General features: G+C 40.6%; 1 protein-coding gene across 1 annotated transcript in view; it reads right to left on the reverse strand.

Annotated features, from left to right (window-relative positions):
* wwox (WW domain containing oxidoreductase) overlaps positions 1-27,895 on the reverse strand; it is a 344,609-nt gene that overhangs the window by 227,216 nt on the left and 89,498 nt on the right. The window contains exon 7 of the mRNA XM_007889206.2: positions 10,403-10,588. Within this exon, the coding sequence (XP_007887397.2) occupies positions 10,403-10,588 (186 nt within the window). The remainder of the gene's footprint in view (positions 1-10,402; positions 10,589-27,895) is intronic.

Raw genomic sequence — 27,895 nt, forward strand, 5'->3', positions numbered from 1 at the left:
TTGGCAAAAACAACAAATGTCTGGCTCCTGTAATAATGGTGCACGGGAGACACTTTAAAACGTTCATTTCGTAACCGTTGCCTATTTCAGAATACAATTAAAAGAGTTTCGAAGCCTACAAACTGGAATTCACTTCACATAACGCCAACAGCCCATATTTTAAGATGGCAAAGGGTATTTTCCTGATCCAGCATTTTATTATAAGATACAACATCTAGAAGAATGACAGAGATTGTGATTTAAATCTCTTAAAGCCAGGCAAAACATTGCATAACATTAGAAAATATTGAACAAGGACAGCCATTCAGCCCATCTCTCCCATTGAGCAAACTCAAATCAGCCCCATCGTAGGCTCTGCCTATTAATCTCGCGCGGAAAAGCTCTGCAACGTTCTCTCAAAATATAAATATTTCCAAGTGATCCTGCGCCTTGCGTCAAAAAGTGTTTTGCAATGAGTTACTCTGAAGAACAGAGACTGATAAACAGGAATATTCAACGTCCCACAAGCAGCAATGAGATGAATAACACAATATAGAAATACAAGGATCATCCAGTGTCCATAACCAGTCCCCTTTTTCAAGCACCATCTCTCCCTATCTCAGGTAATCCCCCAGACCCTCTTTACCCGTTAAAAATGAATCTAATTCTCCCTACAAACTGCCCGCGTTAATCGCTATCCTGAGCAAACGCTTCCAAGTATCAACTACCTTCTTTGTAAAGTAGTTAAATCTAACTGTCCATTCAATAACCCCCTTCTGAGTTTAAGACCATCCCCCTTGAATAACGTACTGTAATCTAGTTTAGCCATTGTAACATTGATATCCTCTCCAATCTCTCCCCCAACCTCAGATATCTAAGCTCACGGATTAATGAATCATTTTTGGCGAATTTGAATGAGAGAAGAATGTAAACCTTACAACAAACCTCTCTCTCACTCTCCTTTGCATTTGGTACAGTGCGTATAGCTCAGGTACAGTTTGGTACAGTTTCCCGCCAGACCCGTCAATTAAGCACTTAATGTTGAGAAGGATTTAACTTAACAAATGAACGTAGGAGCAATGGTCAATTCCTGCCTGAAACAGTTGATATAATGCTTACCGTGTTACCATTCGGCAAAGAAGTTACGTTTGGAGAGCAGATAAAATAAAGCGGTAATTACCGCGGTTAAAGATATATATTTTTTAAATGTTTTAATAAATCCATTGATTCTTTTCGTACAAACAGTTCTTGCCTCCAACGGAGTGTCCTTCATTTGAGCAACACGTTTGCTCACAAAATATACAGGCAATTCACTTTGCAGTACATTCTGTGAAGCGTTTTGAGACGTCTCGAAGATGTGATAAGACGCTATATCAATGCAAACATTGTTATTATTATTAATACGAGTGTATTTTACAAGGCAGGTGAGTAAAGATGTGGACAATGGCAGTTCCTTTGTCACTGATGCAGTACCATTGCTCAGCCAACAGCAGGTTGGCTTGCTGTGGCCTGACATGCAGTACATCAATGTAATTCTCCCTGAGGTGAGATGATCTATTACTGCAAAGTGTCACACAAAGCAGCCCAACCATGGACTGATGAGTTTCATCGCAAGTGTGACTGATAGATATGAACGTCTTCGGATGGGAACCCTGAGCTGGGACTCGCTATGGTACCAGCAACCATGCAGTCAAACCCTAACAAATGTATTTCAAATTCAGATTCTATAATGCTTTTATGATAATGAATGTGGAAATAATAATCCTATGTTTTGTTTGTCAATATTAATTTATCTCAATCATAGAATTGTACAGCACAGAAGGAGGCCATTCAGCCCATCGTGTCTGTACCGCTCTTTGAAAAGGGCTATCCAATTCAACCCCACTCCCCCGCACTCTCCCCATAGCCCTGCAAACTTATCCTCCCTAAATAACTGTCTACTTCTTTCTTAAAAGCTGTTATCGAATCAGCTTCCACCACCCTGTCAGGCAATGCATTCCAGATCCCAACAACTCGCTGTGTGAAAAAATTTCTCCTCACCTCCCCCCTAGTTGCTTCTTTTAACAACTATTCTAAATCTGTGCCCTCGGGTTACTGACCCACCCGCCAGTGGAAATAGCTTCTCCTTTTTCACCCTATCGAATCATCCCTTCATCATTTTGAAAACGTCTATCCATGCTATATTTTCATACCATTATTGAGCGAGAAAGCCTGCATTGATGGGAGTACTTTCACAATAACCCATCTAAATACCAACTTGAAAGAAAGAAAAAACAGGGTTGCGTTTCCTACCTGATAGGAAATTGTGCTCAGTTTTATACTTGACTTTCATCCCAGTGGAGATTGCCATGTTGGGTAACTTGATACTGAAGAGCTGCTGCTCTGGTGACAGGCGTTGGCAACAGATCTGGCACATCAGGGAATCGAGCGAGAGGTTCCACAGGGAGCACCTGGGGCTGGCGTGGAGCCACGTGAACCAGGAAACGCCAGAAACAGTCGAGAACCACTGTGTACTCAGCTGGTGTGTGTGGAACCTTCCTGCTCAGGCACTTCCTGAACAGCATCCAGAATCTGATCCAGGAGGTTCCCAATGGAGCACTCCACCATCACGGGGAGGAGGGGGGGGTGGGGGAATTCATAAATAGAAGGTCTTTTAAGCCCTCCTCAACAAAATATGGGTATTTCATAGGAAATGGGAGGTTTATAGCCTTTTAAAAAAAGTATTTAACGTCAAGGAGGTTAGTTTCTACGCTGAAACCGTTCTGTTAAATCTCCATCTTCAACTCAGCATTACTCCTCACCAGACATTTGCAATTACAAATATCTAGTGCACAACAAACACGGGATTTCAAGTCCACCTCTGCCTTCACACGTGCCCGGTCTGCCCGTGTCGAATAATCAGTCCGCACACACTTCAGCCATCACTTCAGATGACAGCTGTGAAATGGGCATCATCAAAGCTATTCCTGTCCATTCATGGCTCAGGCAATAGATGCTGCTGTCAGGTTGGCACAGCCTAAAATCTGGTTTCCTGAGTTAGCTCAGCAGCAACAGCGGGTCAAACACAACGAGTAACATACAGCAGGTCTTCCAAATGGCCCGTGTCCAAATTGCTCATAAGATCAATTACCCTTAATCAGGAAATCTTCTGGAAAATGGTGCAAAGCCATGAATATCTAAGTGGCCAGTGTGGCCACGTGGAGAATATCTCTCCCGACGTCGCGGTATGTTGAAGGTCTTGAGCTTCTTGTCTCTTTAACTCTGATCTTCTGTATTGAAAGGCTCTCTTCTTGTAAGTCTCCTTCCGATTTAGCGGACATTTCCTTTGGCAGACGTTTCAGTCACTTGCATTGAGCCTGGGTGTCCACCTTCAGTTTAGGGTAGATCTATTGGCAAGTTTCATAGCTATCTGTCAGGAACAACCAGAAGTCAACACACCTAAAAAAAACTAATTCACATCTGATCTCGACGCTGTTTTTATATCCAGAACTGAGATGGTCCCAATTTGAGCAGGTATCAGGCAAACAAAAAAAAGGTATCTGTGCTCAGTTTTCAAACAGACTTACCTTTCAACATGCCAATAGGGTCCGATTTTAAACAGCTGGTGTATTTCCAAGCGAAATCAAGCTGTATTCACATGCGTGCAAAAGAAATATAAAGGGAGCTTCACGTCGGAAGCTTTTGAACTTTCTTTTTCTGAACTCAGCAACAAATATGTTGATTTCTGCAAAGAATATAATCATATGGCTCAAGAGAACATTTGCAAAGATTGTATCAACCTGTATTAATCTCATAGGTGCCATAAGGTAGAATTTGATCATCTCTGAATCAGACTAGATTTTGCACAATACCGTCGATAGACACATGCTATTCTCTTTCAGCACTGCCATTACAGGACTTTGGTTAGCCGAGCAAGAACAAGTGACAACAACCAGAGAGAACCTAATTCAAGGATCTTGTCCATAATGCCATCCTATTCTCTCATTCCAGAGAAACAGCCCAGTGTCATAGACTGGTTCAATACTACAGGTTTCATTTCCTCCCCCCGTCCCGAAGGCATGAGCTGCGAACGGATTGTCACATCCAAAAATCCAGCTGCCAACCTGTAACCATTTCCACAGCAACTTGCCAGGAGTTTATTTGAATTTAAATATCGATGTTTTAAAATTGTCATCAAGACTTGTAATCAAGACTTCTAAGTCCAACTGGTTGTTAGACATTCTCTTCCTATTTTCTTCCAAAAGTGCTGCAGTCCACAAATAATAATAATAATAATAATCCTTGCATTAGATATAGCGTCTCATCAAATCTTCGAGACGTCTCAAAGCAATTCACAGAATACAATGTGCCCAATCCTACATTTCTGAAGCAGTAGGGCTTGGAATTTGGGTCAAAATTCATATTAAACCACAAACCGACACTTTCTATCTGAAAGTTTTCTTTTTTGCAGTGTTTTTTTTCTCTCTCTCTCCCCCTCTATTGGATTAATTATTCGGCATTTGAAACCTATTTAGGTCCATTGGTATCGCAAGGTCAAAGGTGTGATTCACTTCTGCTTTGAACTGCTTCCCTCCAAAGTGCGGCTTTCCCTCGAGGCTAAATCAAAGAGCTGCCGGATAAAACAAGGAACATATGTTGCATACCACCAAAATAATATCAAAACCAATCACTCTCCTGTTCTGTCCATACAATCCGTTTCTGAACGTGAAGCCGGAACTCTGCACCTGTGTACCAGGAGACTATTGAACCAGGAGACTCTGTTCACAGTACAGAAGAGAAGACTTAGATGAATCTTTTTGAAGTATTTAATATCCTAAATTCTTCATGAGCATTGGGTCACCATTAAACAGAATAATAAAAAGGAGGACAGCGAGATTAGCGCCAGTAAATCAGTAATTACCTGTGGTTTGATCAAACCTTTTTTTTAATCATTTTCTCCTCTGAATCCGCACATCACAATGGGGAATTTTAATTGTGCCCATCCTGAAAATAGACATGTCCACGGACACCTTCAATATTACTCCTCGGCTGATCCAACAGAGATTTCAGCATAGGAGGAGATTATTCAGTGTGTTAGTCCTCTCCCCCTCCCACCAAACGCACACAGTTGTTTAAGTCCCTCTTTTTGTATCCCACTTTCCAGTCCTTTCCTGATATCCCTTAAAGTCCACTTCTTATGTGCTTCATCAGTTCCCTTTGAAAGCTTCTATTGATCCAGCCTCAATAGCCACTTGTGGTAATGAATGGTAATGAATTCCACACCCTAACAACCCTCGGAGGAAGGCATTTTTTTTCTAACCCTGCTTCACTAACACAGAAGCAGATCCCTCCCGGAATAGGTTCCCTTCCTCCTTTAGATAACGAGATCCTGACCAGCATAGATCCCTCTCTCCCTTCTGGGTTAAATCCAGTGTTAAAGGTAGACAGGGCAGAGAAATAATCAATACCCCTAGATTGTAAGTGCTTCAAAACACCATTTGGTTTATGAGTCAATAACTGTGTTGGCATTGTAGAGTTTAAAATAACAGAATAAGTTTACACCCATAAATGTCTACCAAATATAAGGCTGGAACATTTATAAAATTGAGCCCAAAGGCACTTAAGACCCTTTTCAAGCAGCATTTCCCTGCATTCCAGCACCACACTAGAAGCACTGAATATGCCTATTAACTGGACCTTAAATTATTGATGATGGTAAGCTAAGCCATTCAAGCAGATATTAATTTAAATTATTGAAAGTTACCGCTCTTAATAAGTACAAATTAGCCATTTGACTAATGCAACGAATATGCCATTTAGCACTTTGGTTGGTAGAAGATGGAAAATGGCAGAACAGTAAGTTAAACATAGAGAGTCTGTAGGTTTCTTGGTATCAAATCATTTGCAAATGCCTGAGGAGGCATTAGCCAGATGAACTGTGTCCAGGAGCATTGAAGAGGTCAGCGATGTCCTGTTGCAGAGGAGTTGCAGGTTCATTCATTTCTACATAAGTACAGATCAACAATTGGTAGGACAGCAATAATAAGTTGCCACTGCCAGCTTCCAAGGTCCTGGGTCTCATCCATCCCCCTCCAACGGACATAAGCATTTCCATGTCAATCCGACGCCACATCTTCAATCAATGGACAGATGACCTTCATTACACAACAAATGATTTAAATATAAATCAACAAAGCCAGGATTAACTGAGGTCTTCTTAAATCTCAGCCGGATGCATCTCCCTGTGCTGTTTTATAGCAAACACAAAGTGAAAGGCAGTTCTAGTAAAAAATATATCACTTAAACTTCAGAACTCAATAGTTACTAAACTTCAGAAATCAACCGCTACCCCTCGTGAAGAACACTATCAATACACGTAGTTGATGTTGTGTAGATTAGGAGTTGCATCAAGTCCTGGAAAAGTTTTCTGAAAACGAGATCAAGTGGGGCTACAGTAATGAGACGAGTTTGTATCTTAAAGACTTCACTTTTAATGGTTCAGTTGTCAGGACAAAATGTTTTGCAGTTTTCCAATAAACCTCCTCAATTGCAAATAAATTGAACTCAGTGGTTTCGCTGGAACTTAAAGGATCGGTGCGTGTGCAGACATTAATGAGAACACTGGGTGGAATATAGTTTAAGAACAAAATCATGCCCACAACTGGAAGATCAAATGCATTGACAAACACGTGCCGTATAACCCACTGCCATCACCAGAGGTAGAACTAGTTTCAAACTTGCTACCGACTCCCAAGGAGAAACCCTTTGAATGAACATTGTGCTGATCTCTCCCAGTTCACAGATGCTCCAGGTCCCTGTGCTCTCAGGCTGAATAAAATACAATAGCCGTTGGTGCCACAACCTCATTACTTTTTGCAATTAAAATATTTTCCGCGGTATTCATGAATGCTTCATCCAGCATGAAAATTTTATCGTGCCGAGTTCTTAAGACTATAACAATTTTGTTCGTGAAAAATGATATAAAAGGAGAGACCATGAAACCATAGCACTGCTGCTTTGCGGCAGGTCTGTGCATAAAATACTTTATCCAAGTATACAGCAATAGAGTTGAGCTAAAATGCTCATAATTTACTAGAAACTGCTCATCAATGACTGGTCTCTTGGCTCGGTTACCCAATACACTGCTGCAACTTAGTTTCTTAACCTTTCTGAAATTAGCTCTAAAATGTGCGGTTATTTTAAGAGGTAATATTCCAGTAAATATATATATATATAAAATTTTCAGACCTGATGTTTCACTTGAGCTTCTCATGCTTGATTTTCATCAAAGCAGTATTTAATTGCATTTTTTTCTCATGTTACAGTAACATCAAGTGATTCTTGGCAAGCTGTACTGATTGTCAAACAACAAATCGATGAAGGTCGTGGCATTCTGATTTAATCAATCTTTATTCCGTACAAAGCCAAAATCAATCTCTCACCTTTGAACCAACTGGTCTGAGCATTGGAAGAAAACTGTAATTGCGGTCACACTGGTGCAGGCGGGTATGGTGGAGTTATGTCCTGAAACAAGCTTGTTCCAGCTTTACTACTGAAAATAGAGTGTTGCACTGCTGGCTATCTGAAATCCCCTTGGCTTTCTACCATAAATAATAGTGTGGCTGCTTTACCTACTACCTGCCGCTGCTTACTTTAAGGCTCTTTTCTTAACTACCGCAACCATTTCAAGCCGCTTCCAAACATCGCTCCTAATAGCTTACCAGTGCTGCCCAGAAGTGGTGGACAGCATCAAACACTGAGCCTTGATCACAACCACCTGCTGCACATTGGAGGAAACAAACTCAAGCTTGGGTCTCAGACCTCAATCGATTACTGCCTTTCGTCTCACTGCCAAGCGCTCCGTGTCCACACATACACACACAGACAGACACACACAGAGCTGCAGAGCTTTCATTTCTTCATCGGGGTATAGATCATTTCTGGTCTTTTAATTTGAGGTAGACTCACACGTTCAGAAAGGCCGTTGTGGAAATATCTCAAAACAGATTCTCAGGCACTGAGGTCTGATATATCCCTGGGAAGGGAAGGGAAGGGATGCAGAGCGGAAACTGCAATTGGAGGTAAATACAAATATCTCGGCAGGCATTATGCAATGATCACTCTTCCCCCCTCCACTACTTGTACGCAAACATGGAAGCTGGAGCTTTATAGAGCCTAGACAGCCCAGTGGGCTTACTGGGTGGCTGTTGTAACCAGCCAGGTTTGTAGAGGAGGAGGGTGGGAGAAAACTGACAATCGGATGACATAGAGGCTAAGAGGGCAAAGAATTTCCATGACTTATAGCTTTAATATTATATCCTTGCACTCTCTCAAACTACAGGAAAAGTTGATTTTGTGCATAGGTACAAAGAAGGAGCAGGGGTGCAAAGGTTGGCAAGTGATTTTGGGGATCAGTGAAAAGAATGAGCTCAGTCAGCTAATTCCCTTGTTCAGTTTTGGCCCTGAAAACACCAGAGGATGGTAATCCCCTCCCATTCCTAATAAACAGAGAAAACTTCCACCCCAGGGATTTTACACTGAAGGTAAAATAGAAAGACAGCGACCTTATTCTGGGGCTGCTACAGCAATGAAGCATTGTTATGGTTTGTGATACCTCCATGATTGCAGATTGGGATGATAAAGTGAATAACACTGTGACAATGACAGCGAGCTCCATAAAGTACAATCTCCATACGGCGCGAGTTATTTTCAGATGTTTACCGTGCTCCCTGTCATGTACAAGCTCCGAGAACACAGTTCAGAAGCAGCCAAACCTCATCCAAATAAAACTTATTGTTGCCCGTGATAATTTCTGTGGCATATCCTCAAGCACCACAGGCAGAGGCATGGCTTCCAGTCTATTGGAAGCGTTGTTTAAACACCCACAGGCTCAAACTAATATTATTGTGGTCGTTATGTAGCATCAGGTCCAATTGGCAATAGCCAAATCGCTGAAGAAAAAATGTATTGTTAACCTGTAGCAGGTCACTAGAGGAGGCAGAATGTAGAATGTACAGTGTCAACTTGCAAAAGTTTGGGCCAACATTTATCAAGCTGCCGAATGGCGACTGTGGGATTGTGTCAACAGCTTAATCCTGGGAGAAGGGATTTGATAGGATTTATTTTCCCCCGAGGGTAACTGCTGCCAAAAAACGAGAGACCAGACACAAACCTTGTGGTCAACCGAGACTGAACATGTCACCGTGGTGGAGCTCATTCTACCCTGAGAGGAAGTAGCAGCTCTCGCCAACGAGCAACAAATCAATAAAAAGAAAGCTGAACACAACAACCTAGGAGGAATGCCTGGCAATTATGGTGTCTACCTGGAGAGGTGGGTGCAGAATGAAGTCAGTGTGCTGTAACCTAGCGATACTGGGACGGATACTGAAATAGAAGGTCAGATGATGAATGTAGCACAGTCGACTGCCTGATTTGAGACTGAAAAATAATCCTCAGGTTTAAAACTCACTGAGCATGTAGCACGCAGTAGCCAATCATTAATACTGAACCCACAAGCTTCCCAGGAGCCTGAGGGTGTTTTAGGGTCACTAGGATGAAGGGGAGAGCAGGTTCCTGGATAAGACTGAAATTATGCACTACAAGCTAAATCCACCGGCACTCAATCATACAAACTGAAAGCTTTATCAAAAAGAAAGCAGCTACAATCGGCGAATTATACAAGTGCTCCCCTCGTGAATGACCCTGCACGAACACAAGTGGTTGTCATTGGACTCTAAACAATAGCAACAACTTGCATTCATACTCATCTGAGGGTTTAGAGTCTCAAATTAGGATTCCCTCACGAAAATCAAACTGTGAAAGGAGCTGTGATTAGCTTAAATACTTTTATCCCTTGTTTTTTTTTAACTGTGAACTTTTTAAAATACGATTTTAATAGAGTTTAAACTTTGAGCAGTAAATGGCAATATCAGCCCGGGAACAATTAGGGAAAGAGCTGAGCTGACAAATGAATAGATTAAATGAAAAGCATTCCCAGTTACCAACTGTAAACCAATGGTCATTGCTCAGTGAGAGACAGAATAGCATATTGACATTAATAGTTCCCATTCACCATTCTGAAACTGGAACCGCGGGTCAAACTTCCCCTTGAAATGTCTCCCATTTGCAGGTCAATTATTCTGCATTAGTGGCCACTTTTCATTAAACTTCCTGCATCGCAAGAATAATTCACATCAAAAGATTTGTTTCGATGGAAGGATTATGCCTGGCAAGAGCAAGGAAGGAAGTCTAGAATTCAGATGTGTGTCATCACATTGCTTGTAGCTGCACCCTAAACACCCACAAATACACCCGGTTCCAAATGATGCCATTTCTCCCCAAACTCAAGCTCACTTTAACCATGCAGAGATTTTACAGCATCTCTGGTTACAAAGAATTACTGACACGGGGGGCAAAAACGACACTTAATAGAAGTATCACAAACCTGTGGGACTCTGAAGATACGATGATCACTCTCGAAGGGATAGAACGGCGCAGAATGTCTTCAAGCAGCTGAACCAGATAGAAATGTCCCAAGTGGTTGACTTGAAAAGTGGTCTCGAGCCCATCTCTCGTTAACTGCCACGGAAGGCCAAAGACAGCAGCGTTGAGGATCAGAATGTGAAGAGGCCTGCGGAAAGAAACAAGACAGAAGCTGCTGGAGTCTTATCATCGATTAAATAATTAATTAATGAGTTATGATTAAGATCTGTGAGAAATCCTAACAACCCTTTAAAAACTTTACGAACGTTTGAGAAGAAGGATCCAAATCCACAGTTGAGAAAGGAAAGCAAAACGATCCTTCGAATACATAAACGGTTAATACATTTGACCCCATTTAGCATTTCTCCTTTCCTGACAAATCTACACTTGCTGCGGCTAAATTTTCCACATCCTGACGCAGTATAGAACAAAAAATGCACATCTAATTGACAGAACCGCTCACTTACCTTTCCTGTTTGATTTGCCCGGCCAATTTTTAACTTCCTGTCAGTCCTCCCTAATAGATATCTTGCAGGTAATGCTACATAAAATTTTCTTATTTTTACTGAACTGCTGCCTGTAAAGTTTTACAAGCATTTGGAATAAACTTTGTTACCTTTAAAGCAACTGGAGGATGATTGGCACTTTTTTTTAAATGGAGTTTTCATTTCTGCCCCAACTCCGCGCACAAAAGTATTTTGGGCCTCAGTATATGCAAAGTCTAAAACAATACTTCTGTTTCCCTGTTTGATAGCCACAAATGATTTTTTAAATAACGCTACACGTCAAACAAAATGTGTATTGTTTGTAATAATACTTGCATTTGATACAGCGCCTTATCACGTCTTCGAGGCATCTCAAAGCGCTTCACAGAATATACCGTAAAATTAATTGACTGTATATTTTGTAGGTTTATACAAGTTTCTACTGATTTTAAAAGCTATTTTTAAGGGAATGCATTCTGGGTTTCAGTAGTGTGGATATTCTCCTGCAGAGGGCAGAGGGATTCATTCCAGCTTTGTTATAAAGGATTGGTCTGTGGTGTTTGGTGGGTTCTGTGGTTCATTCGGAGTTCAAGCACAGTAGAGAATACAAAATCCATATAGGTATAATATTCCTCAGTAGTTACCACACTCGGGTTGCATTGCAGAGCTGGAGACTTGTAAGCCGACAATTAGGAGGTTTGAGGTGAGACAGGAGTTCAGCATCTCACAACAATGTAGTTCTGGTCAATATGAAATAATAGCGTCACAAAACTAATTTATTCTACTCCTCGTTTTAAAACCGCGGTTGTACCATAAATCTACCCATCCTCGACTTTTTTTCCCCAATCTCGGATAATAACTAAGCCGAGAACATGGCTAAGAAGGTATTTTAATCTGAATTGATACACTCCCGAAGAGAATATTACGGCTTTAATGTAATGTGCTGCAAAGTAGGCACGAGAAATAGCAAAATGGAGATCTCTGAGAAATCCTAACAACCCAAGGGCCCTTTAAACATTTATGAACATTTGATAAGAACAGGACTATATTTTCCATAATGGTAATTTTATAACTGGAACAAAATGAGACATTTAATTTGCAAGACGTAAATGTAGGATTTCATTTTCAGATTTTTATCATTATTATTATTATGCTGAAGAATTCAGGTTCTACGGAAATCTAGCGCTGCCAGTGCTACTTTAGCAAAAACAACTTGATTTATATATTGGATCGGATACAAGGCAACCAAAGTCAAACCAAAACGACTGTTCAGTTCTATTTAACACAACAACAAAATTGTTATAGGAACAGGAGGAAGCCATTCAGCCCCTCAATCCACAGACAAGTGACAGCTCAAGTCTGTGGTCAACACGTTCATTTATAATATAACATAATAATAATCCTTGCATTTGATATAGCACCTTATCACACCTTCGAGATGTCTCAAAGCGCTTCACAGAATATACTGTAAGTGAAATGACTGTATACTTTATGGGTGAAACACAGCAGGCAATTGCGCACAGCAGCGTCCCCACAGAGTGTCGTGGATTGAGTGACCAAATTACTATTGTATTTTCTTTTTTTTTTTTGGAAGGGATTATTATCCCTGGGAAAAAACGATCGGCCAATCCCCAATCAATGGGCTCCTGCTTACTGCTAGGTAAACAGAGGCGCGTGCGGAGTGTGCCTTGGTTTGGCCCGGCCCTGGAATCGAACCCGGGTCCTCTCTCGTGGGGAGAACCCACAAAGTCTTTTGTATTTTTCTCTGCAACGGGCGCACAGAGAGAGAGAGAGAGAGAGAGAGAAAGAGCGAAAATAAGCCATTCTTAGAAGAATTGCGGCATTTTCCTTATGGCAGCTTCTTGTTTTAACAAGATTACTCGCAGAATCCCTGGTGGGTCCAATGGTCCCACTTTAATACATAAAATTTGCCAAGCCACTTCCAAGTCCCCCTGTGGCATCTGGGTCATTAAAGAAAATATGTCACCATCAGCATCCCTTTTTTTAAAAAAAAATTAAACAGTTACATCGAATTATAATTAACTTTAAACATCCGTTTATTTCAGTCTTTTTGTTGATTTTTTTCTTTCAGATTTATAAATTATGAGGGCTGCTGGCAGTACGGGGAGGGGGGGGGGAGGGGGGAAGTGCCTCGAGGAGTAATGAGCCCAACACTGAAGCACAGAGATGAATTAATATTCACACAGATAATCATCGACCTGAGGCACTATGAAGATTGGACGACCTCCTGTAATTTTAGACGAGTTAAGATTTAAAATGTTCCGGTCGCACAGAGCTTCAAAGAGGCAAAATGGGTGAAACATTATGGATAGAAAAAGTAGGAAAATGTCCCTAAAATGGGATCTTCGATTAGTATTTCTACACTCGTTTAGTTTTTTTTTCTCAAATTGTACTTTTCATATCTAGAAAGAAAGGACTGGAATTTTTATACGTGAACAATGTCTCAACTGGCTTTATAGTGATTGTCATCGAGTGTAGGCACAGTATTTTGTGGACCTATTTACACACAGCAAGGTCCCAGAAACAGCCATGTATTGAGAATGAATGACCGATTATTCTGGAGAACATTTGGATGAAACTCCCTTCATCCTGCTCACCACACAGGGTTAAAGATGCCAGTTTTCAGCTGCGATTTGTCACGCACCAATTCGCTGATCTCTTCCTCGTAGCCTGAAGAAAGGTGTTCTACCCCAGGGAGAAGAAGAGACTTCAGAGTCACCATTGGTCTCATCTCAGGTTCAGCTCATGATACTTCTGCACCTGCATTCTCTCCGCTACAACAACAAACAAATTACATTTGAATAGCTCCTTTCACATCGGGAGGACGTCCCAAGGCACTTGACAGTCAGGGATTTTGACTGCAAGGGGAAGGGAGGTAAAAAAAAATGTATTGGCTTGTGATCTCAGCCCTTAAACTGCACAATAACAGAGGGCTTGAAACTGCTAGCCAGGGCTGCAATATTCATCATTTTAAAGAGGTTGTGGAAGAGGTTGTGAGACGTGAACAATCCAGCAGTAAATAATAATAGCAGGTTAATTGTTCACCCTTAGGTCAGGCAGCTCTGCACTGGCAGACTATTGCAAAAGAACAGTATTCTGTATTGCAGAAGACCAGAGAAGGAGAGAGAGGGAGCAAATAGAGGGAGAAAGTCCATTAATGTCAAACCAGTAAAGGAGAACGCAGTTCAAAGGAACCCTGAAAAATATCACAAGCAACAAAACACACAGAAGAGGTAGATAACAGTAAAACAAAAGCAAAGATAAACGTAGGAGAAAAGATAACAAAAGGATAAGCAGAGAAAAAGCTTTGAAAAGTTTATTTAAAACAGGGCATTTTTTACCAATGTTTGCAGGTTAGGGTTAAGAATAGAGAAGTTTCACCCACAAAACATACAGTGTAATCTGTGAAGCGCTTTGAGATGTCTCGGAGACGTGATAAGGCGCTGCAACAAATGCAAGGATTATCAGGATTATTATTTCTAACCTTTCACTCTCTTTCTCATTGAAGTATTACTCATCAGCATTGCAGTGTGTGGGTTAAAAATATTGCCCCACAGAGATCTGAATCTCTATAGACCTCTTGATAGAGGGGGAATGGGGGTGGAGGGGGATAGGGTAGGTACAAGATAAAGAGTGAAAGTAGCCCCTCCTGACGTGAAAGTCACAAAGCACAAATAAAAACATTTTTTCCTTCTGCACCTTGTCCGAAGGAACTTCAATGCCATGACTATTTAATGCCTACAGGTGCAAGCAACACTCTAAAAGGGTACATTGACAGGCAGACAATCAATCATACAACTACAACCAGCTCAGCACAGTGAATGATGGAAGCACTTGTGTTTAACAAGAGCACTATTTTGCAGTAACCAAACATGTAAAAACGTCCTACTACACAATACCTCACACACTCGCTCTCTGCACGTACATATTTTGTCGAGTCGCAGTGTTTTACAAATTTAATCTGACCCCACAAATGACAACCTGAAGAAGCATTATCTTAATGCAGGCTTTATCTCTTGACTTGGCAGCAATAAGAAATCCTCGATTCAGAAAGCCAACAGCCTTCTATTTACGGAGAATCATAAATCAACAGTACAGAAATATTCGGCAAATAGTTTTTTTCCCACCGAGTACATAATCTGTCAGAGTCTGAAAAATCTAATTTGACGCTTTTCCCATCTTTCACTCCTTCTACTCGCCATAAATAAGAGACAGCAGTATGCAGAGACAAGTGGAGAGGAATACAAGAATATTGTCCAGATAAAACAGGACCCTGGCAAGCAAAGCTCCTCAGTCCTCCAAATAAGATAAAAGTTTGACGGCAAGAGCTGGCAAATGATATGTTCCCAATCTTTTATTTCTTGGAAGTTAAATAAAAATTACAAGGACGTGCAAACCTAACCACTGAATGGGAATTGGGACAATGCCACATACTGGATATGTCATTCAAGTGGAGTCCTGTAGCTCAGTGGTTAGAGCACTCGCTTTGCAAGTGAGAGACCTGAGTTCAATTCCAGGCAGAGGGCGAAACCTTGGGCAAGTTTCCTTACTCCACACAGAGCCTAATAATAATCCCTCCAAAACCNAAAACAATAAAATTGGTCATTTTCAATCTACGACTGTTTGTGGGACATTGCTGTGCGCAATTGGCTGCCGCGTTCGCCCACAAATATACAGTCAATTCACTTTACAGTGTGTTCTGTGAAGCGCTTTGGGACGTCCTCCCGACGTGAAAAGCACTATATCAAATGCAAGGATTAGGATTAGAGGCGGTGATGTATCTCAGGAGGGAACATCCAATAGTCCGAACCTTCTGGAGAAACCTTCGAACTACATTGGAACTTGTCTCAAATGCTCATCTCCCCTCTGCCTGCAGCTACTTGGGTTTTGGGCAAATACTAAAAGGTCAAAGCACAATTTTATGGTAAATAGCAACAATTTGGTGGCACCTGCAGTGGACTAACAGGAAATCTCCAGTAATTACCAAAAAACAGTAGGCATGCTCAATGCTATAGCGTCTGTCCAAAGTAAACATGTCTACTCAAAGTAATGGACTCATTTTAAGATTTCTCCAACACAATATTTAGCATTGTTGAAGTAAGACTATTCCTTTTACCCCAGATTCACGAGCAACTTTTTCCCTCTACTACTCCCGGGAAGTCACACTTAGTTTGGAATCAATTCAGAATGGATACAGAATAAAAGGCATTGATTTCCCCACACTGACAATGGTGCTGCACTGTCATGCTTGTAGTATTTTGCTGCTCATGTCTGTACATTGCAATGTATATATATATAATGCACACATACAAAAATATGGACACCTGAAAATGACAGAGCCGCGATCTTATCGAGCGGTTTAGCAGAGGTTACAAAGTGGAAAGCAAAGTGTGAAGAGTAGTTAACCGTTATCTGAACTCCAAATCCAATTGAGCATGAAAATCTCTTGGCTGAACACTATAAGTGTCTCTCTCGTCTCCCCCAGAATTTAGTCCTTATTCCACCACTGCTTCTAATCTGCAAGCCACCCTCTAATGGTTTACCAATGGTACACATTGATTGATGTCTTTGGCATACCCTTTGACACAAGCTTTCTGCAATCGCTCATTCCAACAACAGAGAGCACTGCACTCTTTAATTAATGAATGCATCTGTCCTTTCTATTCGGAGAGGCTACAAAAAAAGCAAGTCATCTGCAGAATTTAAGCAGAGTTTTACACTGAGAAAAATCACAATAACATAATAATCCTTGCATTTGATATAGCCCCTTATATATGGCACCCTAAATCCTTGCATTTGATATAGCGCCATCGAGATGCTTCACAGGATTTACTAGAACAGCTTAAACCTCAAAAACATTCAAAAAAATTTAAGTGGAGAGTGCTTCATTGCTAGGCTCAGTCAGGCATGTAAAAGCAAACATAACAAGTTTACAAAGTACCATAACTGTGTGTCAAGTCATTTAATCTAAAGTCCACCACAACGACAGATGACTCCCAAAGTTACAGGAAAATGCCAGCCTCGCTATTAAACTTGCAGAACATAAAAAGAATTTTTAATCGCTTATCAATTAAACATGTTGTTTAATAGCGCAGCGTGATTGTTGAACTAATTACTTGAACATTAGGAATTAGATTCTTTTATCATTATTTGAAAGCAACCGAAAATATGACAAGGTAACCAAATGTTTGACTACATTAAACCAAGCCTTGAGCACCAGGCTCAACAAGCTAATATCTTTGGGGGGGAAAATAAATTAAACACAAGGGTTTTGCATCAGCAATTCAAGCTGGGAATTGAAAAGCTGTGAGACAGCAAAGAAACAATAACACCCCCTGTGTTAGATGGGATGCAGTGAGCAGCTTCCTAGCATGTGGTTTCCGTAAGGTAAATACTTCTCACACAGCCTCCCAATAGATGGAATGTGACAAAAAAGTAGGGCACATCTCAAGTGGCCATAAGGAAAATACACACTAGAGTTGAAACTACAAATTCAACACAAGAGCCTGTGCTGATTGTGACTCCCATGGTATCTGCCTTCTTCCTCTGTATTGACCTCCTTCCTTGGCTAGAAAATTCAAGTTCAATAACCAACCACAAAAGACATGTCCCCTGTTAAAATAAACATGCCGGGTCATAATTTTTAAAGCTCAACCTTATTCAGTGGTGCCCAGAAAGAAAAAAAAACGCACATAAAAATGATTTGCAATAAACTCAGATTTTAACTTCAATTCACTGCCAGCTATAAAACCTCAAAAGGTGAATTATTGCATAAAACTGCAATTTAATTTGTCATTTACAAGCTCGCTCGTATAGTTAATGTTTTAATAATCTGTAGTGGTGTTGGCTTGGAGTTAAGAAGTCATTGCTCTCAAGTGTCTGAGGTTTTATCACAAGGTCAGCTGTACCATTCGGAGAGCTCGCAAATGACATTTATGACATTTCAGACTTCGAGGACGAAGTAGTTAACAGTTACCTCAGCAGTGCCTCGTGATGAAGGTGCAGATATAGCACATCTGCAACTATCCAGGTTCCATTTTACCAGAAAGGCATTTTCTGAACCATTTGAGCATGTCAGTAAGAAGGTAACCCTTTAAACCCACTGTGTGACTAGGGAATGAACAAAACGTCAGTGCAGCAACTAAGTGTAAGACTGTTTAAGACGAAGACGGTTTGTGGGACGCTGCTGAGCGCAATTGGCTGCCGCGCTTTCGCTCACAAAATACACAATCGATTCACTTTACAATATACTCTGTGATGCTCCCTCTCAACGACGTGATAAGGCGCTGTATCAAATGCAAGGATTATTCTTATTAAGAGGAGTTTAAAGTGATAAACATTTCAGGAGTTGGAGCAGCAAAATCTAAAACTGCATGAAAAGTGAGAAAGTTCGTCACTATCTTTTATTACTAGTAGTAGTAGGAGTATTATCTTTAAAATAATGTTGTGGTGGTGCAATGGTGGTGCAAGGTTGATTGAATTCTGGGACTAAAGTATTAATACAGACAGATTGAATTTAAAGTATCCTAACCAAAATCAGTGTGATCAACATCTTAGCTACCTTAGGATGCAATTACCTAGAATCTGAAAGGAATTGTTAGCTTTACTCAAAGGTTATATAGATGGCTGGGGGCGGGGGGAAGAAAATGTTGCAGTGCCAATACTGGGGTGTTCTGAAGTTAAGGTTCAGGCATATTGTCAGGTCCGTGCACTAAACAGCTTGTATTTATGTAGCACCCTTCCACGTAGGAACGTGCTTCAGAGAGGCGAAATCGTTCTGTTCCCAGTTTGTGCACCATCACCTTGAAAAGCAAATAGTCAGCAGAAAACTAATGGCAACCACACAGCATGGTACTTGTTCAGGGTTGAAGATACATCTACACCTCCAATTTTGCATTGGGTCACTGTGGACTTCCCTGGCTTCACCAAGCACATCTCCTAAGGAGTCAGTTCAGCCTCAGGGATACTGCGTTCACCACCTCCCTTCCCTCCGAAGGATATTTTTAAACATCGTGCTCATATCGACCTCAAGAGAGTGAAGGTCTTGGTGAACCCATGCGGATTTGAATGCAAAACCTCCCGGTCCCCTGTCCGGGATATTGAGAAAGAGATAAATATGTAAACAAAAATCATATTTCTAAAGACTTGTGAAATTGTTGGCTTCATATAAAATCAGTTATGAAACACTGCGCTGTAAAAAAAAGGTTCAAAAATACATCAACATCATGAAGTCTGTATTCAATAGATATGCCCAACAGTGCACTGCACTGATTCATTCAATATCCGGATTTACAAACACAGTACATTTTGTTCTTGTCACCAATTACGTCCGAGATCAAGGTTTCGTTATTGACCGTCTGTTGAACAAATTCACTATATTCAAACCAGATACAGTACAGACAAGTACAGTCTGTTCATTGGAAGGACTGCATTCTTTGGCAAAATGAAATTAATAACAGCACAATGGTTACAGCAGAATCAGAATCCAATTACACACATGTATATATTCACAACTACGTAATAAGGCGCTATATCAAATGCAAAGATTATTATTATAATCTTCTGAATTAAGATAGATTTTTTTTAGCACAAATAATGCCTTTAACTGGTCTAAACCCTTCAGGAAGGACATTAATTTAACAATAACACAATGTACAGTAAGCTACATTGCTGTCCAGAATAAGGATTCTGATGCACCCATTGATACATAGAGTTTTACACTGAACAAAACACACACTTCACTTTCCAACAGGATCTCAGGTCGCTCTGCAATTCGAATAGTCAGCAGTAAGATTTACAAAGCTGAAGTAAAATATGCACAGCATTAAAATAGCAAAGGAAATAATTCAGCGTTCAAAAGCAATATAGCCCAGAAAATATGACATACTGTAATTACCATTTTTGGAGACAATAAAAGTAGCCCTTATTAAACCGAGAAAAGTAGGAATAATAATGAAAAACTACATTTGCAAAAACACACGCTGTCTAAAGTAGGTAAGATAAATATCTGGGGTCTAGGTAATAATGCCTTCAGGCTTCAATATGACACCAAACAAAATATTATTCCATTTTATAACTATTTCTTCCTGGGACCACCCTGCTTGCAATATTGAATCTAGTGTCTGGCACCCTGGCTTAGTAAAATAAGCATTAGCCCCCGAATTTATGCCTTTGAGCATTATTTCTGTTTACCTTAAAGCAAAAATATTAAAATTGTAGAAATACCTGGAACACTGGAAATGAAAGATTTCTATCTAAGCATTGGTTGCCACACCAACATGTCAAGAATGGGAGTAGAAAATCCTTTTAACTGGAACTACAACAAACATCTTTTATAATATTCCTCCCTACATGGAAAACGTAACCATCATGTGTAATTTCTGGGGCTTTTTGTGGTTCTTTCCCCAGTTTTATACTCTACGCGATGAGCGTACACACATTCATTTCTGGAAAGGCTCAAATAACCCTCTCAATCTTCATCTTCAGAGCCAAAAAAATGAATACAAAACACAACGAAAACATTAATAATTATTTGGGTGTAATGTGTTTTTTAAGCTGCAGGTGAGAAAGGTGAAAAAGATTGCTTCCTTGTTCAGCCACAAATTTATTTTAGCAGAATTAAGGCTCATTTGCAGACGAATGTTGAGTGGGCAGAGTTAATAACAAACATTACTCCAGATCTCATGGCAATGCCTGCCACATAGAAAAAGCTGCAATGTGTAACAATTAGCCCCAATCTCAGCCAACTGGTTTAGTCATAAGGAGGCAAACAGTCAACAAACACCAGCAAGTATAAGCAAAATATGGTTGTTTCTTCCTTCGGCAGTGAACTGGCTCCTTCAGCGCACATCAAAGTGGGGAAATATTCTCACAAGGTACATAATTAGACTAGTGTATTCAGTGATCCCCAATGACATGGTTATGAGAGGTGGAGTGCAATTTATTTACTTGAAAATCCCCTTGGCGGTAACCTCTGACACTAAAATAATTTCCCAAGGAAAAACATGGTATATGACTTCAATCAGTCTGAATGTCTGCAAATCGTCAATTGGTCCGCATGGAGCCCTTTCCTTCCGCTCTCGATACTACATCAAAACAACTGCTCACATAGATCTGGGAGATAAATGGCTTCATTTTCTTTGGGATATACTGTCTTGTTTCCCTTAAAGACGAAATTTATCTTGCAGCACAACCAACCCACCTCGCAAAACATAATTTGTTTAATGTATACTGTAATGAGAGCCGCAGATCTGATGCAAACACAATATCGAAATGACCTTTTGCTATTGTATGATGGAGGTTCGTTGACTGTCAAATAGTTTTGACTTCAGCTATAACAGTTGTTTATGTGGCACTCCCTCTCTTCTCCTCTGTGGTCAGGTCAAACAGCAAGTTATTTACTGGAAGTGACTGGGTTGGTTATTGACTTTCTCTCTTTTTTAAAAAAAAGCCAAATTGTATTTCACCTGTAAATGACAAAGATATCACTTTTTTTTGCCTAGAGATACAGACTGCAATCGAGCTCAGAAAACCCATGACAGCTGTTCACAGCCATTCACACCTGAAAGACTCCCATGTTATGATGAAAATTAATGTTCTTTGACATCCTTGGAGACTGTCTCAGCTGTGGGAATAGCTAATGAAGAAATACAACCTTGCTGGAGTCTTACACATGTGGAAACGTTTTATGGTTGGGAGGTGGAGGGAGGGAGGGAGAAATGGGGTGGTGGGTTGGGGGGGGGGGAGGGTGGGGGGGGGATTTGCTTCTACCAAGTTCATTAACTGCAGCTTCAGCAGTTGGGATAGATTGAGGAGTCGCATGGTAATTGGTTTCCAGAAACGTCAACGACAAAACCCAAACCAAGATGCTCGTGAAACGCACGTCAACAGCATTCTTCAGAAGTCACGTCGAAAACACTTGGTGCAGTTCAAAATCATTTGAATTTTCAGCACGGTCTCCAAACCTAAGCACTTGGACAACTTCTGAACTGAAAGGAGCACAAATGGATATGAAGCAAGTACATGTGCGGTGTTAGGTTTAAAACTGTACGAGCAGATAAAATCTTGCGGGCTACAGCAAAAGTGTACCTGCCCCCTACGCGATCAAAGAGATAAGTCTAGAGGTCGACCCATGTTTTAATTATTTTAAAACAGGCAATATTCATAAACAGATTTCTTATGTAAAATAGTCAATTGTGAATATTAAATCAAGAGATTCATAAAACAGCAAATTACAAATGACTGGCTGGCAATGCCCAGAAAAAGGTACTGGTTTGGCACCAGTTTACCTCACCAGCATTTCCTTGGCTCAAAATTCATGATCACCATCGGCACGAATTTCATAGTCTGATATTTGCAAAAGTCACATTAATGCAAAGAATCTGGTTTTGTGACTGCAGCATTCGGATCCCACTGTCACACAACTAAAGAACTAACCTACACGCAAACGCATATTTTACAAAATATAAAATAATAATAATCCTTGTATTTCATATAGCAGCTTATCCCATAATAGTGACATCTCAAAGTGCTTCACAAGATTTCATTGTAGAGAATAGTAACTGTATTTTGCATGTGAAATAAGGATATATTAGATAAGACATACATGTTATTTGATTTATACATTGAAGGATTGTTTCCAATAAGCAAACAACACGATTCCGTATTGAGATTATTAATCTAATTGTGATGTTGGTATAGTTTCTTATTCTTCCAGCTCATTCTTTCAGCTTTAGCTTTGTGAGAATTGGGAATTGTTTTAATGGAGCAGGTCACATCACGACAACCCTCTGTATATTAGAGGTGGCAGAGATGGGTCCCAGTGTGTAATTTTCACTAATTGTTCGGTCTGTTCCAGAACTTGGACAACAGAAGAATCCAAAGCTGTTCACAATAATTAACACAAACACTGCCAATTCCATTCACCTGTACATTGTGTTCAGCAGCTGATTAATGAGGGAAAACTGATTGAAATTGTTTTCGGTAAACAATTAAAAGAACTGAAATAATAACCAAGGTAAAACACTCAGTAATAACAGTAGATTTGTGCAAATTTACCAATGGCAACCTAAACGACAAGCTTTCAAATTGTTTCTGCGTTTCTGCTTAATCACTGTCAAGTGCTTTGAGACATTTCTTCCTATGTGAAAGGAGCAATATAAATGTAAGTTGTTCTTGTTGTTGTTTCACCTCCTTAAATGGTCAATAGAACAGATCAATATGGACGTAAATATCCAGAAAATAATTTCATTTAAGTCCCTACACAATCACAAGTCGTAAATCTTTTGATCCTGAGTGCTTTGATTTTCCTTTGAAAAAGGTTAGTTATTCTAAGCAATTCAATGCTACATCTGTCAGCGCTGTGAAGTAGGTTACACAGAGCCCATCGTATCTTGAACACGTATGTGGCAAGGCAAACCGCAATTTAGCAAATGAAGTTAAAGAGAGTCTTTGTGGCTCTTCTGCTCAATTGTGGGCCGATTGCCTGAGAGCACGTTTCTCTCTTTGAGCACCGATGGGCACTGAACAGCAAAGCAGCAGCCAGACAAACGCTTTGAGGGTTAAAACTCTTAGGCATTGTTCACAAAGAACTTAGCAGCCACTGTACGGCATTGATTTTCAGGATCATAACCTCTACTTGATGCAGATCTTCAAGCTCGGTGTATATGCTTGAGATGTAGAAAGAACACCTCTCCACACGGATGCTCCAGGGAGCAGCATGACAGCACAAGCAGCTGGTTCTGCATTAAAATGTGGAGGAGACCAGAGAGTGCAGGATGCCCGCAGCTACAGGCCCAACCACTAAGGTGCGAGGCTCCTCAGTGTCAACTCCGGGGAGTCATCCGATCACTATTTAAGAAAATAAAGACAGACCCTCAAAAGCAGAGCTAAAGCTGCATTTATACTGCTGGGAGTGGAGCAAAAGTCACATCAAAGAACAGAATATCAGGGAGCAAGAAATTAAACTTCCTCCAACATTATACTAAAGCTGCATAATGCACAATAATCTCCGAAGAGTCCCAAATTTATAAGGGTGCACAGAACTGTGGAATATTCAGTTTTAGTTTGGAAGCCTTTTTTGTCATTTAACGCACCCCCATCCCACCCCCAAAAAAAAATCAGCCTCCAAATTCACATTAGTATGAATTTTACACAAGTCTGCGCGTTCTTGAATTTTAAGGCAAAATGATCTTGCATAAAGGGGCAAAGACTGAGGTGGAATTTGAGGGCTGGGGTTTGAGGAAAAACTTCAGGAATAAAAATTAGTCTACAGCAGTGAGGTTTCTCTGACTGACTGACATTAGCCTGTGGTCCTGGCAACGCAGTTGATAGACAGCACAAAAAGTAATAAAATGTTAAATGTTAACATTCCTATCAAGTGAAAAATGAGAGTTGTGACGTGCTAATTATCACATCACCATCACATTTATCTTGCCCCCCCCACCGCCCCCCTTCCCTTTAAAGAGGTTGTCACTCATTGGGTTCGTTGTGTTAAACACAGGAAGTTGTAATTTAAGCATTAAATACAAAGGAGACACAGAAATGCTAAAATTCCACTTCAATTCAATTTGATCCGATAATTTATATTCATACAGCACCTTAGCGCACAAAAGAAAATATCTCAAGAGTACTTCGAGGGAACGAGATTAATCAGAAATCCAGTAAATTTTATGGAGGCAATCAGCACGTTAAAAGAGAAAACAAGGCTAATGCTTCGGACGTGACCCTTCATTGAAACGCACGTCTATCTTAACTTTCAGTTGCAGATTTACTTCTCGTTCAATTCCAGCACGTTCTGTTGTTATCGCAGATTTCTCAGCGTTTCAGTCGATACATCCACACAAGCAGGGAATAGCTAAACGGTGTGACAGCTTGGCTCAGTGGTAGAACTCTCGCCTGAGTCAGACGGCTGTTGGTTCAAGTCCCACTTGAACTCACACAGTCTAAGCTGACGCACCAATGCAGTGCTCGGGGGGTGGGTGGGGGGTGTTGCATTCTCGGAGGGGCCATTGTTTAGATGAGACATTAAACTGAGGCCCTGGTTATGCATGTTCAGGTGGATATTAAAGATCCAGTGGCACAACTTGAAAGAATAATGAACTGACCAACAACGCACCCCCCCCTCCTCGAATAAAATTGGTCATTGATTTCATAGCTGTTTGTGGGACATGGCTGTGCGCAATTGAGCTGCCATGTTGGCCCACAGATAACACAGTAACTCAATTCTAAATCCTGTGAAGCAATTTGCCACTTCCTCCCAAAGTAAAAAGGCGTTATACCAAATGCCAGGATTATTATCATACATAAGGTGGAGGCCAATTTTGCTCTCTAAGAGTCAGGTTAGTAAGTGCGCCTGGTAAGAGTGTCAGAACTAAATAAAACGTACAACTTCTGAATCTCAAAAGAAAAACACTGGATGAATGTTGCACAACTCTCACTCCAAACCACTGTAATTCAGTGCCTTGGGTGGAAAATTTCGATTTTATGCTTCAGTAATGTAACCTAATAAAAAAAGGCTTCGCAAAAGGAAACTGGGGCTGGAGTTTCAGTCAGAGCCCAGAGCGAGAAGCAAGAGAGAGAGGTCCCCTACCTTGGGTAATAAAAGTTCTTTTTGGACAGCGTATAGTTCCTTCATCCAAGTTTGCAAAGCCACCCCATATTTCTGTCAAAACAATTTTTTTTCTCCCTATCACCATTTGGCGGTCCAATCCAGCCATCTACTAATACAGCTCTTCTGCGAGAACATATTAAACACAGCTGAATAGATAAAATCAACACATTCTGATAAAAGTTTAATCAGATTAATCTCATCATCAGAGCAGCCAGATAATGTACTGCCTTTTTTTTTGTTTTAAAGACCCAATTAAGAATTGATGTGGTGTAATTCTTCAAACAGAGCCGTCGTTCTTTCCACTGTTATTGGTTTAAGGTTTGAAAAGTCAACACCAAGTATCAGAAGTGCAAAACCTTCGTTCTCACAGATGAGATCGCAAGCTGGAGAAAATTGAGCTATTCCTAAACACATCCTATTCATATTGAAGGAACAACGTTCAAAGTTGTGTCACACACACACACATTTTCGATCCCTGAGGCCTGAAATTCCACCTTGCCTTAGTCTGTACGATCATTTTCTCTCAAAATGCAATATTGCAACAGATGTGGAGAATCCTTGCAATCAGTTTAACTTGCTTCTTAGATTCAATCCCAATTTGGAAGCCTCGTCTTCTTAAGAACGGCAGAGAACCGTCTTTCCAAATTAAGAACAAATTGATTTTGCCGGAGATGGCTCAGTTGTATTTGAAGCTTCTGCTGTCCAACAACTTTGCATTTTAGAGAAATATTCATACATTTGTAACAGAGGCCCTATAATCCACAACCCCTCTGGTGGAGGGGTTCGTGACAGAGGGGCATAGGCTTAAAATCAGAACTAAAACTGAGGTCAGGAAGCATTTCTTCACGCAGAGGGTTGTGAAGCTGTGGAACATTCTGCCCCATAGATGGATTTAAAAGAGAGACAGACAGATACTCGTGTAGGAGAGGTATATGAGGGCAGAGCAAAAGGATGGATTAAAAGGTCTGCCCAAGATAAACTGACAGTCGCATGTCACCCTCCTATTCCTGTTTTCCTATGCTCCTAGAAGCTAGAAACTTTGGAGGTGAACCAGTGTGTTACAGCAACACGGAGTATTGTGCTTCTGATCTCAGATTGTTCTTGGGAGGGGAGTTATCCAAGCAATAGGCACATTTCCCAGCAACCGTTGAAGAGTGGTATAAGCAGAGCAGAGCTCTCAGCTCGGACAGTGGAGGCTAAATTGGGCACCTGGGAACGAAGGAGAATAAAAGGAAGAGAACATGTACCTTAAGGGTACTGTCAAGGAAGCCCTAAAATTCATCCAGAAAGATCAGAGGAGAAAGGCATGACATGACGGCAAGTCAAATATTTATAAACTATTTGAAACGGTATTGGCCCCTCACTCATCATGTAATAAACACAATATAGAATGGGGAACAGAGGAATTTCACAGTTTAATCCACCCGTAAGAAAGATTCGCGCAATTAATAACTCAGTTCACTTGTGAATCGTTAATCGTGGTTTTTCACTATTTTCTCTTGCTTTCCTCCACTAGGAATCCCTACAACTCATCAATAGCCTCTGCTGCTCCCCCACTCCCCCTCCCCTACCTCCCACCTCCACCTGAAAGTGGTGTCTTGCAACCCATTACATCTCCCATTAACGCCCTTCCATATCCATGGCAGATCTCAGAGTTCTGATGCCAGACTTCACTGGATCGTTTAGACCTTTAGAAAATAATTGTGAGCCTCACAGTACATAGCAATGGTTTGGAGCACAAAGCAGTGCCTAGAATCATCCCGACCATCCACTGCAAGCTTGAACCTTTGACATTCGAAGCTCTCTGTGAATATTCTATTTAATAACGCGTTTTCCCTCTACCCTCTCCTTAATAGGTTATAATAAATCCAGGAGACATAATTATTTCTTGCCAAAACGTAGCTCCCATTTAATTTAGCCTTCTGACAGATATGGATACTTTATAGAGTTTCTTAAAATTACAAGCCAAGATCATGTCATTTTATTGTAGAAAATATTAAGAAAATTATTTTTATACCGCATGTGTGAATAGAGCAGCAGTGGCTTATTTCCCTGTCAGGACCATTTTTAGACAAATGATTGTGTCAATTGTGCCCTCCTTTAGGTATTTCCCGCAGAGCCTCTGTTTAAAAGATTTTTTTATTACATTATTTTAATAGGCCACAGCAACTCAATTACTTGTTGCACTGCGGGGATTTTTTTATGTGGAGAAATCCCGAAAGGATTATCAACTCATCAAACTGAATTTTTTTTGTCTTTGTTTTTTGTCTCCCCCACTTCCCCCCCACCGTCCAGAACTTAGAAGGAAACGCACTCACAAACAAAGCAGCTCGGAAAT

Source organism: Callorhinchus milii, unplaced genomic scaffold (assembly GCF_018977255.1).
Source record: "Callorhinchus milii isolate IMCB2004 unplaced genomic scaffold, IMCB_Cmil_1.0 Scaffold14, whole genome shotgun sequence".
NCBI classification, from domain to species: domain Eukaryota; kingdom Metazoa; phylum Chordata; class Chondrichthyes; order Chimaeriformes; family Callorhinchidae; genus Callorhinchus; species Callorhinchus milii.